The sequence below is a fragment of the Astyanax mexicanus genome, chromosome 19 (genome assembly GCF_023375975.1).
Source record: "Astyanax mexicanus isolate ESR-SI-001 chromosome 19, AstMex3_surface, whole genome shotgun sequence".
Lineage (NCBI taxonomy): Eukaryota > Metazoa > Chordata > Actinopteri > Characiformes > Acestrorhamphidae > Astyanax > Astyanax mexicanus.
The window spans coordinates 20,355,721-20,372,609 of record NC_064426.1 but is presented as its reverse complement, the minus strand read 5'-3'; the positions used below and the strand labels follow the sequence as shown (position 1 = coordinate 20,372,609).

At 37.7% G+C, this 16,889-nt stretch overlaps 1 protein-coding gene across 3 annotated transcripts in view; it reads right to left on the bottom strand.

Annotated features, from left to right (window-relative positions):
- Positions 1-13,231, bottom strand: part of brsk1b (BR serine/threonine kinase 1b) — a 50,902-nt gene extending 37,671 nt beyond the window's left edge. For all 3 annotated transcript variants that reach the window (XM_022664545.2, XM_049467967.1, XM_022664547.2), the window contains exon 1: positions 11,580-13,231. In XM_022664545.2, the coding sequence (XP_022520266.1) occupies positions 11,580-11,667 (88 nt within the window). In that variant the 5' untranslated portion in view covers positions 11,668-13,231. The remainder of the gene's footprint in view (positions 1-11,579) is intronic.
- Between the last annotated feature and the right edge of the window lie 3,658 nt (positions 13,232-16,889).

Sequence of the window (16,889 nt, the reverse complement as noted above, 5' to 3'; positions counted from 1 at the left end):
TAAATAAACCGACTGACAAACCAAAAAAAGACAAACTAACCTAATAATTGAGAATTTAACAAATCAGCTAACAAGTAAACGAAAAAAGCTAAAAACTAACAGACCAAAAAAATTAGTGAACAGCAGAATGAACAAATTAGCCATGTAATGAGGATATTAACATACAGAGAAACACATGAACAGACTGACAATCAAATCAACCAACAGCCTAATGAATGAATGTGCTAAAAAAAAGGGAGATCTGAACATACAGACAGACGAACAAGCAGACTGACAAATTAATAAACCAAGCATTGAATGAATAAAATGGCTCAAAGATGAACCGACTGACACATTAATGCATGAATGGACTGAAAAATAAATAATCTTATAGACAAATATACAAACAAACCAACTGGCAAATGCAACTGAGTGTAAAGTAGAGCTGCAACTAATGATTACTTTGGTAGATGACGAATCTGATCATTATTTTTTGATTAGTAGATTATTCAACGATTATATCTGCCACGTCTTTTAACTTCAAAAACAATGTCCAGATGTTGTTTAAAGGTGGAAGGTACCAGTGTTGGGCACGTTGCTTTGAAAAGTAATTAGTTATAGTTACTATTTACTTCTTCAAAAAAGAAACTGAGTTACTAACTGAGTTACTCCACTATAAAAGTAACTAGTTACCAGCAAAAGTAACTACTGCTTTACTTTTGTTTTACTGGCCCCCGTAACCACCACATCCTCCCCCACCACCCCCCAGCCCCCACCCTCCGGCCCCACCTTCTCAGAGTGAAGATGCCGGATGAATAGAGTGCACGACAGCAAAGACAAGTACCTAGATGCAAGTGCATAGATGTTTGTCCAAGACAAAAACATTTTTGTTCTGGGACTTTGCACTTTGACCTCAGTGAGTTTGAAATTGTGTCAGTATTTCCATCTGGAAAAGGCTGTTTTGCCAGTGGAGTCCTCCTCACTCTCCATGCGCTCTAAACACCCACCAACCTATTTTCTCTGATTGGCCGAAGACGTAATCTTACTATACTTTAGCCAATCATTGTTTAGGCGGTTATCTCATCCTCCCCTCTTAGTGACTCACACACACAACGCACACACACACACACTTGCGCCTTTGTCTGTATGAGCAAAATAAAAATAAAAAAGCGGCTAAAGTAACGTGCAGTAACGGGGTGTCGGAAATGGTAACGGCATTATAGTGACAGTCAGAGTAATTATTAGATTACTTGTTACTGAAAAAAGTAACAGCGTTAGTAACGCCGTTTATTTCAACACCGTTACTCCCATCACTGGAAAGTACAAAATAATAAATTACTGTAATCTTTTGTGTTTGGGCACATTCTGAAACACAGGCCTTGTGGAGTGCTTACCATGTATGTGAGCCCATTACCCATCTCCCATTGCATTTCTGTCCCAAGCACTTTGGGTACTGCACTACTATTACAAATGAATGATTAGTCGATAATGAAATTAAAAGTCAACTAATTTAAATAATCGACCTTTTCGATTATATCGACTAATCGTTGCAGCCCTAGTGTAAAAAGAGTAGTGGTGGGCAATATGGCCCTAAACTAATATCATGATATTGCATGGTATTTCTGCAATAACAATATTCTTGGCGAAATGTCAAAACATTGAAAACATTGAAAAAATATTTCAAGAAAACACTACTGCAACATAAAAAATTAAATTATATTATTGCATACAACATAATATGGTACACAAGAAGTCAATTTTCCAGAATGTCATGATACTAATAATGCACTCCAAATATCTCCATATGTCCAGGATTAAAGTGAAATAAATGATACTGGACAGATATAATCTGTCTCTAGTAGATATATAATGTTAAATGAGAACCGTGTGAATTTTTCTTTTGCTAAAAACAAGCATAAAACAAGCAAAAAAGTAGTACCCTGATGTGATAATTAGTGCTGGGTGATATGGCACGATATTAAAGGGCATAATATCATTCACAATATAAAAAAAGTTGGCAATATTATTGCGTATGATACGATATGGCACACCCCTAAAAGAGAGACAAACAGGTGAATGAAAAAATTAAAAGGTGATAAAAGGTGACCTAACACATGTGAATTAGATTCACACTTAATGGTAGGTGTGTTACGGTACACAAAAGTCATGGTAATCAAACAAGACTACAGTTAAAAACACAGCAATACCCCTAAATCACTACAGTTCTTACAGTACCACGCAAATCGGTAACGGCTTACAGCTTTAAGTTTCCTGGTGCCACGCTTGCTTTTGTGAAACTGCAATATTTACCCTAATAGCGCATACTATGCATTCTCTGTGTTACTGTGTGCTCCAAACCATTACCCCTGTATGCCGTCGGTTCAATATGAACATACATACTGTTACACTTCTAAAAAATAGCCAAAAATAAGTTGGTGTGGATTAAATAAAAACATAGTGTAAGATGCTGGAAGAAGGCTGACTTTACTACAAAAGAACTCACTAATGGTGTTGTCAGTAATCAAGTAATTGAAAAATAAACAATTCAAAGTCTAGCTGAGAATCTAAGCCACTGTTTAAAAAAGTATAATTCACAAGCTTCATCTAATCAAACAAACAAAACAATGACCAACAGGAATGACAGGTAAAAGTCTCTCCCAGTGAGGAAAACTTTCACAAACCAATCTCCATACACTTACTAGTGATTTGATGAGATCTTGCGAGTTGAAAACAAAATTAACTGTGTCTCGCAAGACTTATGCACAGGTAACCAAAACAAATGTTTGGTAATTTTGGGTGGCAAACAGCAGACAATCTAGAGATCATACAGGAGAGATGTCATTGGGTTTATGGTTTTATAAACCGGCTGTAACACTTGCATACAGTTTTGTATTTTACTGCATATGATAAATCATACAAAATTCATAATTATAGAGTAAAAAACATTTGATATCAATTAGATGATTACTTACAAAATATAAAAAAAAATGCTACCTACTCATTTATTGTTTTTTTTTCTTCTTCTTCAAAAAGCAAGCATATTAAAAAGAGTCTATCCTGCTTTTGTTGGTCTATTTTCATAAGGCACGCTGGATTATAAGGCGCATTATGAGACACTAGTAAGGATGCCCACATTGAAGTTAACAAGGGTGTCGTCATATTTCCCTTCTAAACACTGTAATTCTTTAAAAAGTCAAACAAGCGCTGCATGTTAATCTACATAGATTTCTCTGCTGAAAACTATTTCTTTCGGTAAGTATAGCACTTCTGTTTATTTACAGTAAGCTTAATTTCCAATATTTTGTCTAAGGTTGAGTTTTAGTGAAGTTTGTCCAGCACTAAGGCTGGGTTCAGCAGTATTAACATCAGCTGCTAACCCCGGCAAGAGTATTGAAAATTGAAAAGTTTATCCTGCTTTTGTTTTGTTTCACTGAATGCAACTAAATCCTCACAACGATGCTCCATAATGTAGTAGCAAGCCTAACCTAGTCAGAAGAGACCCTGGATTATAAGATGCACAGTTAATGAATGTCTATTTGCTGATCTGTTTTCATACATAAGGCACACTGGACACTAGTAAGGATGCCTACACTGAAGTGAGCTTCTAGCTAAATAAGCATAACATTTTCTTTCTACGTCAAACGAGTGCTGGATGTTAATCTACACAGATTTCTCCTGAACAATGGGTGAGTACACTGCTTCCGTTCGTTTAGAGTTAGCTTAGATCTCCAATATTTTCTCTTAGGGTGAGTTTCAGTAAAATTTGTCCAGCCGCTAGCGCTAGCCACAGTTAGCGCAAGTAAACGCTGCCTCATAGCATCTTCAAAATGACAGCTTCAAATTATGTCTAGGGGTGCTTTCACACCTGAAAGTCCGGACCGTGGTCCGAACCAAGGTTTATGTGTTTGCTACATTGTATATATTTGGTCCGCTTATTTTTGTTTTCACACTGCAGTGTAGGGAGCGCACCAAAAACCTTTGTGTGATACTCCTATATCCTTTAATCATCACTTACGTATCGATGCGTTTTCCATAACTTGACGCTGATTGGACGCTCATTTTTCCTGCTTTTCCGGTTATTTTGAGAGGGTACTGACTGCAGCCTGCAGGAAGGCGGAGTTGGACGTCCAGTGCGTCCAGCTCCACCCACTTTGTTAGCGTCATGCCATCCGGTCCTGCCCACTTTGTCAGCATCATGTCTTAGCTCCGCCTCTGAACAGAAGTAAACAATGTACAGGGCAGTTAGCGGACTTTAAATATAATGTGCAACGTCGTCCGGCTTAAATACTGTGTATACACTACAAGCTTGCGAGACTGATAAGGCGTGGCGTGGACAAAGTGGGTGGGACTGGATGCGCTGGATGTCTAACTCCGCCTTCCCGCAGGCTGCAGTCAGTAGTAGTTGGTTATTTTTCTTCTTCTGTAACGCCTGCTCCGAAAGTTCTAACCATTCAGAAAAGCGATTTCACACTGCAGGCGAACCGGACCATGGTTCAGAAGATCCGGACCGAGACCACCTCTCTTGGTCGGACCAAAATCTGGTCCTTTGGTCCGGACTGTGGTTCGCGGCCCCTTTCACACTTGCTACTTTGTTTCGGACCAAACTGAAAAGTCAACGAGGCAGGTGTGAAAGCACACTAAAAGGTAGATACAAGTTTTTGGCCTAACATCAATAATATTTTATTGAAATTGAACGAAGGGTGCACATTCCAATCAAGTAAATTCAACAGACTGTTTATTTAGTGCTACTCCACCAGCACTGCAGACACACGCAACTGGAGTCATTACTTTCAAAGTCATTTGTGACTCCATTAGGATCTGCAGTAATAAGCTTGCTTGAGGGAAGATGGGCTCTGTGATAGTTTGATGGGATGATGCAATATGAAAACGTGTTCTTACTACTGATTATAGAGGTAAATATTGAACACACTGTATGTAATGAATTATTGTGCAACACAGTTTTTTTGCAATTTATATCATAGAATTCTCATTTTGGTGGATCCCTAAAACTGAGCACCATTTGATCCTGATTGGTTTGTAGAATGTTGTCCATTTGGTGTACCGAATTCCAACTATGCCAACCCAGGCAGACTCACTTCTAGTGTACACGCATCAGACAGCAAAACACAATTAATTATTCCTGTTAATAAATATGTTAATCTACAGTTAGAGTAGACACAGGAATCAAAAGCATAAGCATTTATGCCTATACTGGTTCGTGATGCATTTCAGCACAACTCTGTTTCTTTGTTTCTTCTATTGTTTAATTGGGGTTGATAGCCTAACTTTCTGTAATTGGTCTAAAAGTCTGAACCAATGAACCGGACCACGGTTTAGTCAATACCAATCGAGACCACCTCTTTGGGTCAGACCTCTTTTTGGTCTTTTGAACCGTAATTCACAGCATCTTTAACACTTGCTATTTTGGTCCAAAACAAGGACCAAACAAGGTAGGTGTGAAAGCACCTTTAGTTCCTCCCGTCGTAAGATATCCATTGTAACCTCATGTTGGGCTCAGGAGTGAGCTGATGGGTTGAGTCAGCTGTGAGTCGGGTATGTTTAAGTCCATCTTTATTGCTCTATGAACAGGATGGGGTTCTGGTAGTACTGGTTTGAATTAATTGTCTTTAGCTAGAACGGTGTCAGACATAGAGTCCTCAGCAGGATCTCAGCAATGTAGAGATTAAAATTCACACTCCAATTAATAAACACAATTCGCATCATCAGCTCATTACCAAGCCCTTCCTTAGCTGAATTAAATGTGTCAAAAGCAGGACTTGGGAAATATATTATAAGAAGGATGATCTGTAGCAGGAATATAAAAGCAAAACAATAATATCTGTTGTGTGCGACTGACAGTTGAAGTGTTTAGCATTCAAACCACATTAACACACCTGACCCAACACATCAGGAACGCTTAAAGGAGAATTCCACTGATCTTTCTGCATAATGAAATGATTGATATAAAAATAGTCCTTCAGAGTAGAGTTTATTGCCCCTTAAAGAGGCACTAGAATGGACAACTGTATTTACCTTAGCAAAACTGAATAATAAGCAACTCTCTTCTTTTCGAAGATCCAGCAGAACCAACAGAGCTCAAAAACAGGCCAATTTAAGAACCCCATAACCAGACAGAAAATGTTCTTGTGCCAGTGTCCACAGATGAGGAGATCAGTCTCAGCATGCAACAAAGAGAAAGCCAAGCAGAAAGAACAGGGATCTGCACTAAGCTAAGAGCTAACATTAACCGATACAAGCTTTAGCCTCCCGTTTCTCAATCGTCAGCTCACTTAAAAACAAAATGCAATGTTTACTAAAAATGCATCAAAACTAAACATTATGGCCACATACTAAATATAGAATAGTGAACATATTTTTCTCAGTTTTTTGTTAAATTTGCCACTTTGATCACTACTTAATTTATTAAATAGCCTAAACATATTATTAAATTAAATTAAGAAATATTTACTAAACCTCAAGCTGGCTAATATTTTTAATATCCCAGTAGATAAACCAACAAGTCAAAATAAATTTACCTCAGCAGTGATCTTTTTTCTAGCTAGTTCTACAATTAGCTAGGTTAGCTAACCAATACCCCTTTTTAAAAAAAACTTCCCACTATTGTGAAATTACCTTTCTCTCTCTGACAATGAAATTCAAAAGGCATCAAATACATTATTTTATGGGTGCCGAGTGATCCAGCAGTCTAAAGTACTGCCACTATGATTGGGAGATCACTGCTTCAGATCCCGTTCATGCATCTTGCCATCAGCTGCTGGAGCCCTGAGAGAGCACAATTGGCATTGCTCTCTCTGGGTGGGTAGATGGCACTCTTTCCCCACATCACTCAGCACAAGGTGTCTGTGAGCTAATGTATCAGAACCGAGTTGCTGCTGAGCGCTCTTACTACTCAGTAGTGCTGCATCATCAGAAGTTTGAAAAGAGGCTGACTTCACATGTATCAGAGGAGGCATGTGCTAGTCTTCACCCTCCTGATGTTGGGTGGGAGTCCTAATGAGTGGGTTGGGTAATTGGCCGTGTAAATTGGGGAGAAAATGGGATAAAAAATGTTTAATAAATCACTTAAAATATACTATTTTAGTATTGCGTAATATAATCTCAGTATAACAATGGTATAATTCTGTGCATAAAAACTGTAAGGAGCACAGTTTGAACGTTACATAGTTCTTAGGATGTCTTATTTTAAGGGTATGGGGTGCTACCATGTTATCCTGACATAATAATTTTTTTTTTGCTTTTATTGTGAGCCACTGAAAACTGCTGGATTCGGCAGGCACAATGCAGAAATGCTATTCCTTGTATGGTCAGCGCAAGCAAAGTTGTTGTCCCACAAAGTACCATAGCGATATGAATGTTCATTATTACAAACAACAATATCAGGCATCAATATTATGTTAAGTGTTTTTTTTGTAACAGAAAATAAGGTGACCCTTCTAATTCCTGGATATTATTTTACGTAAGCTATTTTCCATTTACGTGGTCGATAATAGTCCACCATGAAATTTTAGTCATAGGCTGTGGCCAAAATGGCTCCCTATTTACTATTTAGGGAACTATTGAGTATGTCAGCCATTTTTCTCTGAGTGTCTGAATCATAAGTAGGAATTGGAGCGTGATTTTGAGGGCACTATAAACTCCCATAATACATCACGATTTATAGCAAACATCGCTGCTTACTACGCGAGCTGAATGTGTCCAAAATGCATTGGGTCTATTCAGCAACAGACAGCCAAATGAACAGAGCGGATGGCGAGCCACCAGGGTTGCCAGATTATTACAGTGGGATTTAGATAAAACCAAGTCGCTGGGTAAAATGTGTTTAAAATCCTGTCAAAGCACAGCATTTTCTTTCTTGTTTGACATGAAACCACCCAATCTGGCAACATTTAGAATTTCTAAAAACGTGTAAATATAAAAGTCAGATATATTACTTAATGATCAGCTTAGAGCTCTACTAACTTTATTTCAGAACTCAGCTCATGTGTTTTAAACACAGTTCAGCCGTTCAGGTGTTTGTGTTTAAGCAACCAGAGCGAGCGAGTGTTACTGAGAGTCAAAATTAACTTGTGTTTCACCGCTAACGTTACTTAGTGAACTACGTAGTGTCTCCTTATATAGCGCAACACTAATGTGGCAGTAGGGAGCCATTTTAGTCACAGCAAGTGATTTAGCTCCGTTATGTTATTGTAATCATAAATTTATTTTAACCCTGCTATTCTTGTAACACATTTGGTTAGCTAACTAGCATAGTTAGCTTGCTAGCTAACTTAGAAATGCTAGCTTCTTTTGTCATTTAACTTGGTAGTGCTACTCAAGTAAAATAATGCTTAATTTAAATAGCTAAAAAGCTCAAAAGTTAGCTAGCTAGCTAACTAACTTTTATTTTAAGCTACAGAGAGCAACACAGTTGGCCTTTTAGTAAAGAAAGCAAGCTGAAGTTATGCTACTATCTTAGCTAACTAGTTAGCCCTGTATATCGTGTTTTTTCCAGCTGAAAAATAGACAGTGTGTGAAAAGATAAAAAGCTGATACAGAACATGATGAGTTATGCTGAATGCTATATTTAACCTAATTGAGCAGTGTAAACATTAACATTAACTCTGCCATTTTCAGCTCTGACGGCTCTCTCCCTTACTCCCAGCTCTATACACGGCAGTACTCAGACACACAACACTGACAGTCCCAGTTTCTATATTTTTATGAATATTTATTTATCGGAATATGCAGTCATACAAAAGCAAAATTGTGGATATTTGCATTATCTTAGAGTTCTCATATAGATATATACCTAACACTTAGATGGGAAAGTAAAATCTTACTGGGTCACACATTAAATGAACAGTTATCCAGAGTTAAAATTAACACAAATTATATTAAAATGTCATGTTTCACAGGATGGATTATGTAGATTGAGGACTCTTGACTTAAGACTCTTAGGCCACATTCATACAACAGGTAAATATGGCCCAAACCACATTGAATCTGACATTTTAAATTCTGATCTGGGCCACTTCAATATGTGGTACTGTAATCCGATACACATCTGATTCATGGCAGCGCTATACTGTCTAAATGGCCAGATTGAAATTCATGCAACTATTACAGCAAAACGAACAAAAAAGCATTACCATGAGGAGATGGTAAAGCATACAGAAAGCAGTGATTTGATGGCTTCATTGGCAAAAAAACAAAAATAATCGTACTGATATTTCTGTATCAATAATATTAGAATACCTGTGTAGCAGCCTTGTGGTGTTCCTAATCAACTGACCAATCAGATTGTGGCAGTGTCGTCAAATAAAACAAAATTAAAATAAAATCCTGTGTCTATAGAATGTTCAGCAGCAGCCTGAACTCATTCATAGCTCTTGAAAATCTTACTGGGATTAAAGCGAAACTTAACATGAAGCATTGCTCTGTCACACACGCAAAAGTAGCCTTATCAGTGTGACAATAATGGCCTACCCAGGGAATCAAACCAGACCCCTTTTTAAAAGACTAGTGCTGGGTGATATAAGCAAAATTTATTTTACAACATTAGAATTTTGTAAGTTTAATATAATTTCAAAATGAACAGTTTACAAGCCACTGCCTGTACTGTATGTAATCACACACTGACATTGCCGGGCTTACTCAGTGATGATATTCTTTTATCAAAAATCAGCAATTATCTCAGCTCAGAAAATATTTAGCATTGAGGCTAACATTCTCCAAGCCTACTGAAGTTGGATGCATTGTGGCTTAACCTCCCCAACACAGGTTTTTATGTTACTTTAGTCTTCATTTATGAAGCTCAGAACACATGAATGTAGCTGTTGGCTGAATGCAGGCTCAGCAGGTTCTGAATGATACTGAAATATTGAAAATGTATTTAAAAATCATATCACAATTAATAAAATCTAAAGCAATAAATATTGATGTCTACTTATTGTCGAACCCTATAAAAAACAAACATGCTTGACTCTCGAGTACTGACAATTCTTTGTCATTTTACATGACTATGTATACAACATTGCAGAATATATCTACCCAACATTTATTCTACTCCAATCACTGATACGCAGATTGCATTATTAATATAATGAATATCATGACATTGTGATGTCTTGTAACACTGCATGAAAAATTCTGTATTTTATAATATTGAAATATGTATCGCAGAGAGAAAACTCCATATTGCAATGTCAGTGTTTTCCAATATCAAGCAGCCCTACAGCCAGGTGTTTGGACTGTACTTGGCTAAATACAGACTTTTGAATGGAGCAGCAGCCTACTTGTGCTGCAATTGATAATGATTCACAAGTTCACAAGATGACAAGTACAGACAAGAAAGCAGATTAAAAATGGGATCTAATCTCTCGTAGAGAAGGCGGTGTTGTTACACATAATTAACTAATACTCCACACTAATCAAATACAATCCAGATCTACAACTTTAAATCAGAATAAGGTAGGACAGCATAGAAAATGGCAATAGAAATGCAGTGTGTTGACTGCTCAACTTAATTTCATCTGTCACTATACAAGCAATTATGCATTTCAGGCCTGCAACATATTCCAAAAAAGTGGGGACAAGACAATACAGGCCTAGTAATGAGGCAAAAAAAAATAATAATAATGATGTACCTTAAAACTTATTGATGTCCAAATCAATAAGTGGTTGTAATCATGAACTGGTACAAAAGCAGAATCCATGAATGGCTTTGAGGAGCAAAGATGAGCAGAGGAACTCAACTTTGTCAACAATAAAAACAGACAAAAAAAAGACAATGTTTCTAATTCCTGTATTTTTCTCCTTCTACTCTGCACACAATAATTAAAGTGTAAAATCAAGAAAGGCAATGGTCCAAAGCTGTGATCTCTCTCACTACAAAAATGAAGAGACCACAATTTCTAAATCAGTTTCTCTGATGTTTCTATTTATAGGTATATGTTTGAGTAAAATGAACATTGTTGTTTTATTCTATAAATTATAGACAACATTGCTCAAAAATTCCAAATAACAAACTTGTCATTGGAGCAATTATTTGCAGAAAATGAGAAATAGCTAAAATAACAAAAAGATGCAGAGCTTTCAGACCTCAAGTAATGGAAAGAAAACAAGTTCATATTCATGAAGTTTTAAAAGCTTAGAAATCAATATTTGGTGAAATAAGCCTGTTTTTTTATCACAGTTTTCATGCATCTTGCATGTTCTCCTCCATCAGTCTTACACACTGTTTTTGTATATCTTTATGCCACTCCGGGTGCAAAAATTCAAGCAGTTCAGGTTTTCAATTTGTTAAAATCAAGAAAACACATCATAATTAAGTGGTCGCTCAGGTTGTTCCAGAGCTGTATGTCTGGGCTTTTATCTCTGAGTTAAGATAAATGCAGGTAAATGTGTAGTAAAATCTACCATAACTATTCCAGCGTTTTCCTTTCCTTTGAGCAGGAAAACGCTCAAACGTGCAGGGCCAGTGGAGTCCAGGAGCAGGACTGGAAGTAGCTATAATGATTTAGCTAAAAAGTAATCAATATTCAATCATTAAGTGAATATAGCTACAGTGGACTGCAGCAGGGTAGGAGTGATGTACTGACCTGTCTGGCCTTTCCCCAGCGTCTTCTCCAGCCGGTACGGCCCAACATACTGGGCTGGTGGACTCCCCGAGACCTCCTTGGTGGACATTTCGTTTTTTTATCTTCTGTTTTATCCGCGTGTTTTTGTTCGGCGACACAATGCGAAAAAAACACAAAACAAAACAGTAAAAAAAAAAAAAAAACTTCACTGTCGGTCCGAGCTGCGCCGCAGCAACATGCCCCAGGCGCCGGCCGAGCGCGCGGGGGCTAATGGGAGATGTAGTCCTCACGTCAGGGCCGTGGCCTGCTGCTCCCAAACATCTGCTGCTCTTGCTTGTCTCGAATGCAGCAAATAAACCGGCGAATATCTTCAGAAAAACACGGGGCTGCTGGTTTGTGGTGCTTCCAGAACGTGGAGAGGACGGTGTTAAGGCAAAGACAACGGTTATGATGGATATGGTGATGATAATAAGGATATTATCCTAACGATATTATTATTATTATTATTCTAATGATAATAATAATAGTAGTAGCCTAATGGTGCTAGCTATAATTATTAACTAGGTTATAATTACAGATCGGTTAGCTAACGTAGGATAGCTAAGCTAGCTAAAGAGGTGAAAGATGATATAGGGAGACATAAAGACATCCTTATGTTACTGTGCAGCAAATTGTGACTATATAACTAATATTATATAGCTAGATAAAGCTATATAGATAGCTATGAAACCGGCCTGTGGTTCGCAGAGCTAGGCTAGCTACCTAGCTAACTAGGTTAACGTTATATAGTTAGCTAGTAATAAACACCTGCATATGATGGGGCAAATATGATGGTGTTGATGATAATGCTGATGATGCTAATGATCATGAGTCTGTGGTCAATAAAAGCAGCAGCAGGAGGCAGCTATCTAATATATATATATATAGAGCTATGATAGATAGATAAGCTAGCTAATAAAGCAGGAGTCAGCCTGTCAGTGATTGGCCACTTAGCCAGGATGCATCAGACATTCTTCAAAAGGGAAGAAAAATGGCTAAAGAATTGCTTTAGCTAATTCATTAAGTAGCTAGCTAGGTTCTGGAAGTGATGACTAGACCTAGATTGACCTAGATTTAGTGTCCAGCTCGATCCTAGGTAGCTAGGTTAGCTATCTCCCATGGAAAGGCAAAAAAAAGCCTGTCATCTGATACATAGTACCTGATCCATGTTTGCCACCTCCAAATGTGAGCCTCCTTGTGCCTTCCTTTCTGCAATGACACTTGAGGGAATGAGTGGAGAAGCGGACAGCACAGAGGGACGTGGATGTGCATGGAAAACTCTAATCCGGATGATTCCCAGCCCAACCTAGCTATTATTACTGTACGCGCCCCATGCTAGCGGTGGAGCAGGGCCTGGAGCACTTTAGATCCCCCCCTAAAAAATCGCCTCGGTCCAGTCCAGGCACGACGAGCCCTTCTCTCCTCCCTCTGTCTCCCCCTCTCCTCCTCTCTCAGTCTCTTTGCTGCTTTATCACTGCATCTCCATCCCCGACTCTCTTTCTCCTCTTCCCCCTCCAGGACGCGTCCAGCAGCGGATCTCCAGCGGTATTTTTCGCAGGCTGTTCCCCTGCTTCTCTTCTGCACCTTTTTTATCCTCCCTTTCCGTCTCTCTCTTCCTTCTCCACATCCGAGCAGCATCAGCATCCGGGTTCCTCTCCTCCTGCCCCCCTCCTCCTCCTGCCCCCCTCCTCCTCCTCCTCCTCTCCCTCCCTTCTTCATTCTGCGTGCGCCCCTGCCCGACTCCCCCCACCCCTCCCTCTCTGTGTGAACGCATGTGTCATCCTCCACCCCCCCCCCCCCCCTCCTCCTCCTCCTCTCCTCCCTTTACCCACCCCTACTGATGATGGGTGAGATCATCCTGCTGGTGCCGGATGATTCGTCTGCTGCTCTGCCGTTTGACAGCTTTCAGTGCTGTTGTATTTACTCTTGTCTCATTCCTTCTGTGTATTTTATATAAACACTGATACACAGCCCCCTGAATTCAGCACCATTCTGCATCATTGAAAAGGCTGTTTTTGTGCCGAATCTTTTGGCCGTGAATCGACTCAGTCTTTGAATCGATTTCGCCACACAAAGCAATGCAAACAATTCAAATCTAATTTAGTTCACTATAACATAAATCTTTGAATGAAATAAAATCTGAATAAAATGGTTTTGACCCTGTTCATTTTGAAAATGAGACGAACCAAAAACGAATCGGTTCAGAAATAATCTTTAAGGATTCATAAATTGAATCCTAATTGAAAATAATTAACAGCTTTTAATGTGTATGCATTTATTTAATTTATATTTATTTTTTTCGGCAGCCTCCTAAATTTAGCACCATTTAAACGTTTTGAATGAAATTTATTTTGAAAATGAACACCTGAATAAAATTTATTTTGGCTATGTTTATTTTGAAAATGAGTTGAAAAGAATCGGTTCTTTAAGGAAACTTTAATTGAATCGTAATTGAAATCGCTTAATTTCCTCCAGAAACATGTGTACGATTGAAAATAGTTCTGAAATAAACAGAATTAAATGTTATTTTGTCCAATTCCTTCTGTGAACCATATGAAAATTGATAAAATGGAAAGCTGCAGCCTTCTGAGTTCAGCATTATTGAAAAGGAATGGCGTTTAAAGTCAGCGCTTTTTTATTCACTTTTTTGACCGAATCGTTTGCCCGTGAATCGACTCAGTGTTTGAATCGAATTCAATTAGGTCGTCTCCAGCCACACAAAGCAATGATAATAATTTAGATCGAATCTAATTCACTATTCGCTAAAGATTTCAATCAAATAAATTCTAAATCAAAATTATTTTGACCATGGTTATTATTTATTAGTTATATATTAGTTATTATTATATTTTGAAAGTAAGTCAAAAATAAACAAAAATAATCGGTTCAGAAAGGATTCTAGGAATCTTAAATTAATCAGTTTCGTTCAGAAACAAGAACGTGTATAGTTAATAAATAGTTCTGAAATAAACTAATTTAAACTGTAAATGATTTACCTGAACCAAAAATAATCAGTTCGGTTATTAATTAATACATTTACTAACAAAACAATTTTAATTTACTCACATTCCTTTAAGGGTGCATGATTGAAAAGAATGAACAATCCATTTTTTGACATATTCTTCTGTGAATCATATTTAAACACTTAAACAGGAAAAGCCACAGCCTCCTAAATTCAGCATCATTCACCATAATTGAAATGGAATGCTTTTTTTTTACATTTTAGATTAAGCATTTGGAAGTGAACCGATTCCGTGTTTGAATTGGATTCAGTTTGGTCACTTAAAAGTGAGTTGAACTAAAAAGAATCGGTCAGAAAGAATTCTTTAAGGAATCTTAAATTGAATCGTAATTGAAATTGGTGAATTTACTACAGAAACAAGTATAATTGACAAATTCCTTAAGCTACATGATTAAAAATAATTAATTGTCCTAAAATTAATGACTCAAATGAAAAATTTAATTGTATTAAAATCACGTTGTGTGTAATCTCTAACATGCTCGAAATTAATTCGTACCCATATCCAGAATACACTTTTTTAAAGTTTCATACAATAAATAGTTAAATGGAATTCAAATTTGAATTTGACAACTGTTTTTATTAAAACGTGAACAGAATGTGATTAATATATTTGCTGTCACAGTTTTACATTGTAATAATACGGTGGCCGAGAAAGCCCAACGCAGTGCAAATTGAAAAGCGCTGCAAAAGCACAAAACACATCCATCAAAATTACAACACAGGCGCAGCAAATAGAAAAACGCGCTGCAAAAAGAAAAACGCGCTGCAAATAAAAAAACGCTGCAAATACAACCACAACACAACGGAAGTGAGTCACAACACAACGGAATTTTCCCGGGGGACCTTAAAAGATGCTGTACCAGCTAAGCTGCGTCTTCAGTAACGCCTCGGACTTCACTATGTGTACAAAGGACAATAAGTGGCAAACAAGCTTCTGAAAAGTAAGTTATGTTTATTACCTGTGATTACCACGGTTGTGTGCATATTATTAAAAGTTCTGCTTCACAAAACGCCTTGTTTGCCACTTATTGTCCTTTGTACACATAGTGAAGTCCGAGACTGAAGACGCAGCTTAGCTGGTACAGCATCTTTTAAGGTCCCCCGGGAAAATTCCGTTGTGTTGTGACTCACTTCGTTGTGTTGTGGTTGTATTTGCAGCGTTTTTTTATTTGCAGCGCGTTTTTTTTATTTGCAGCGCGTTTTTCTATTTGCTGCGCCTGTGTTGTAATTTTGATGGATGTGTTTTGTGCTTTTGCAGCGCTTTTCAATTTGCACTGCGTTGGGCTTTCTCGGCCACCGTAGGTAATATATCATTTCTGAATTAAAAAAAAATATTGAAATAAAATCAAATTTCACTAAATCTTATAAAATAGAATTTGCTCTCATTACTCTTGTCAAAGTATTGTTGGACATTTTTTTTGATCAAACTAAAAATATTTAATAAAATGTAATTAATTGATCTAAATTAATAATTACTCCATGCTAAAATCTATTTATTATAAATCTCCTGTCAGATCCTCTGATTGTGCATTTCCTCCGCGTCCTGCTGCTCTGAGTCTGACCGCCAGGTGGCAGCACTGCGCTTTGTTCCCGCACTCAATACGAACTTCACAGGGAGGATTTGATGCTAAAACTATAGACAGGCAGCAATTTAAATGAAAATATAATATTATAAACGAGCCCAACATAAACATTAATCCTGTAGGTTTTGTATTTTTACCAGTTCAACAATCAAATATACTAAGGGTAGAGTATGTGGTTATGCAGTTCTGTTTTCTGAGTGCAGGGAGCAGAGCTGAACTATCAAACTGCCAGAGTACACGAGTGTTGTTCGTGTTTTGCTATTTAGCACAAGCTAACACTAATGTGTGTTAAATTCTCAGTATATACATGGCGTGGTCAGCAACAGCTTATTCGCATAAAAGTGACAGAGCCCTTAAACAGACTCATGTAAAAAGATGTATAATGTGTCCCATTTTACTCAAACCTGTGCTGACTTCGACTTGTGCCTCAAAAGCCCTATTCAGACAGGATTAATTTCTCAGGGGGACATCTGTGAAAAGTATTTCACACTTCTACTCAGTGCTAAAACTCTTGCATCCAAACTGCAATTGAAAAAAAACAGGAGGACCCATGAGGTGTTTTTTTTTTTTTTTTTGCTTTCTCGGTCACATGACCTCGCATTCAGTAGCTCCTCCATTTCCACTCGCTGTTGTGTTTACATGGGTCTCTGTGAAAATGCACGCCTAAAATGTAATTATGGTGTGCGG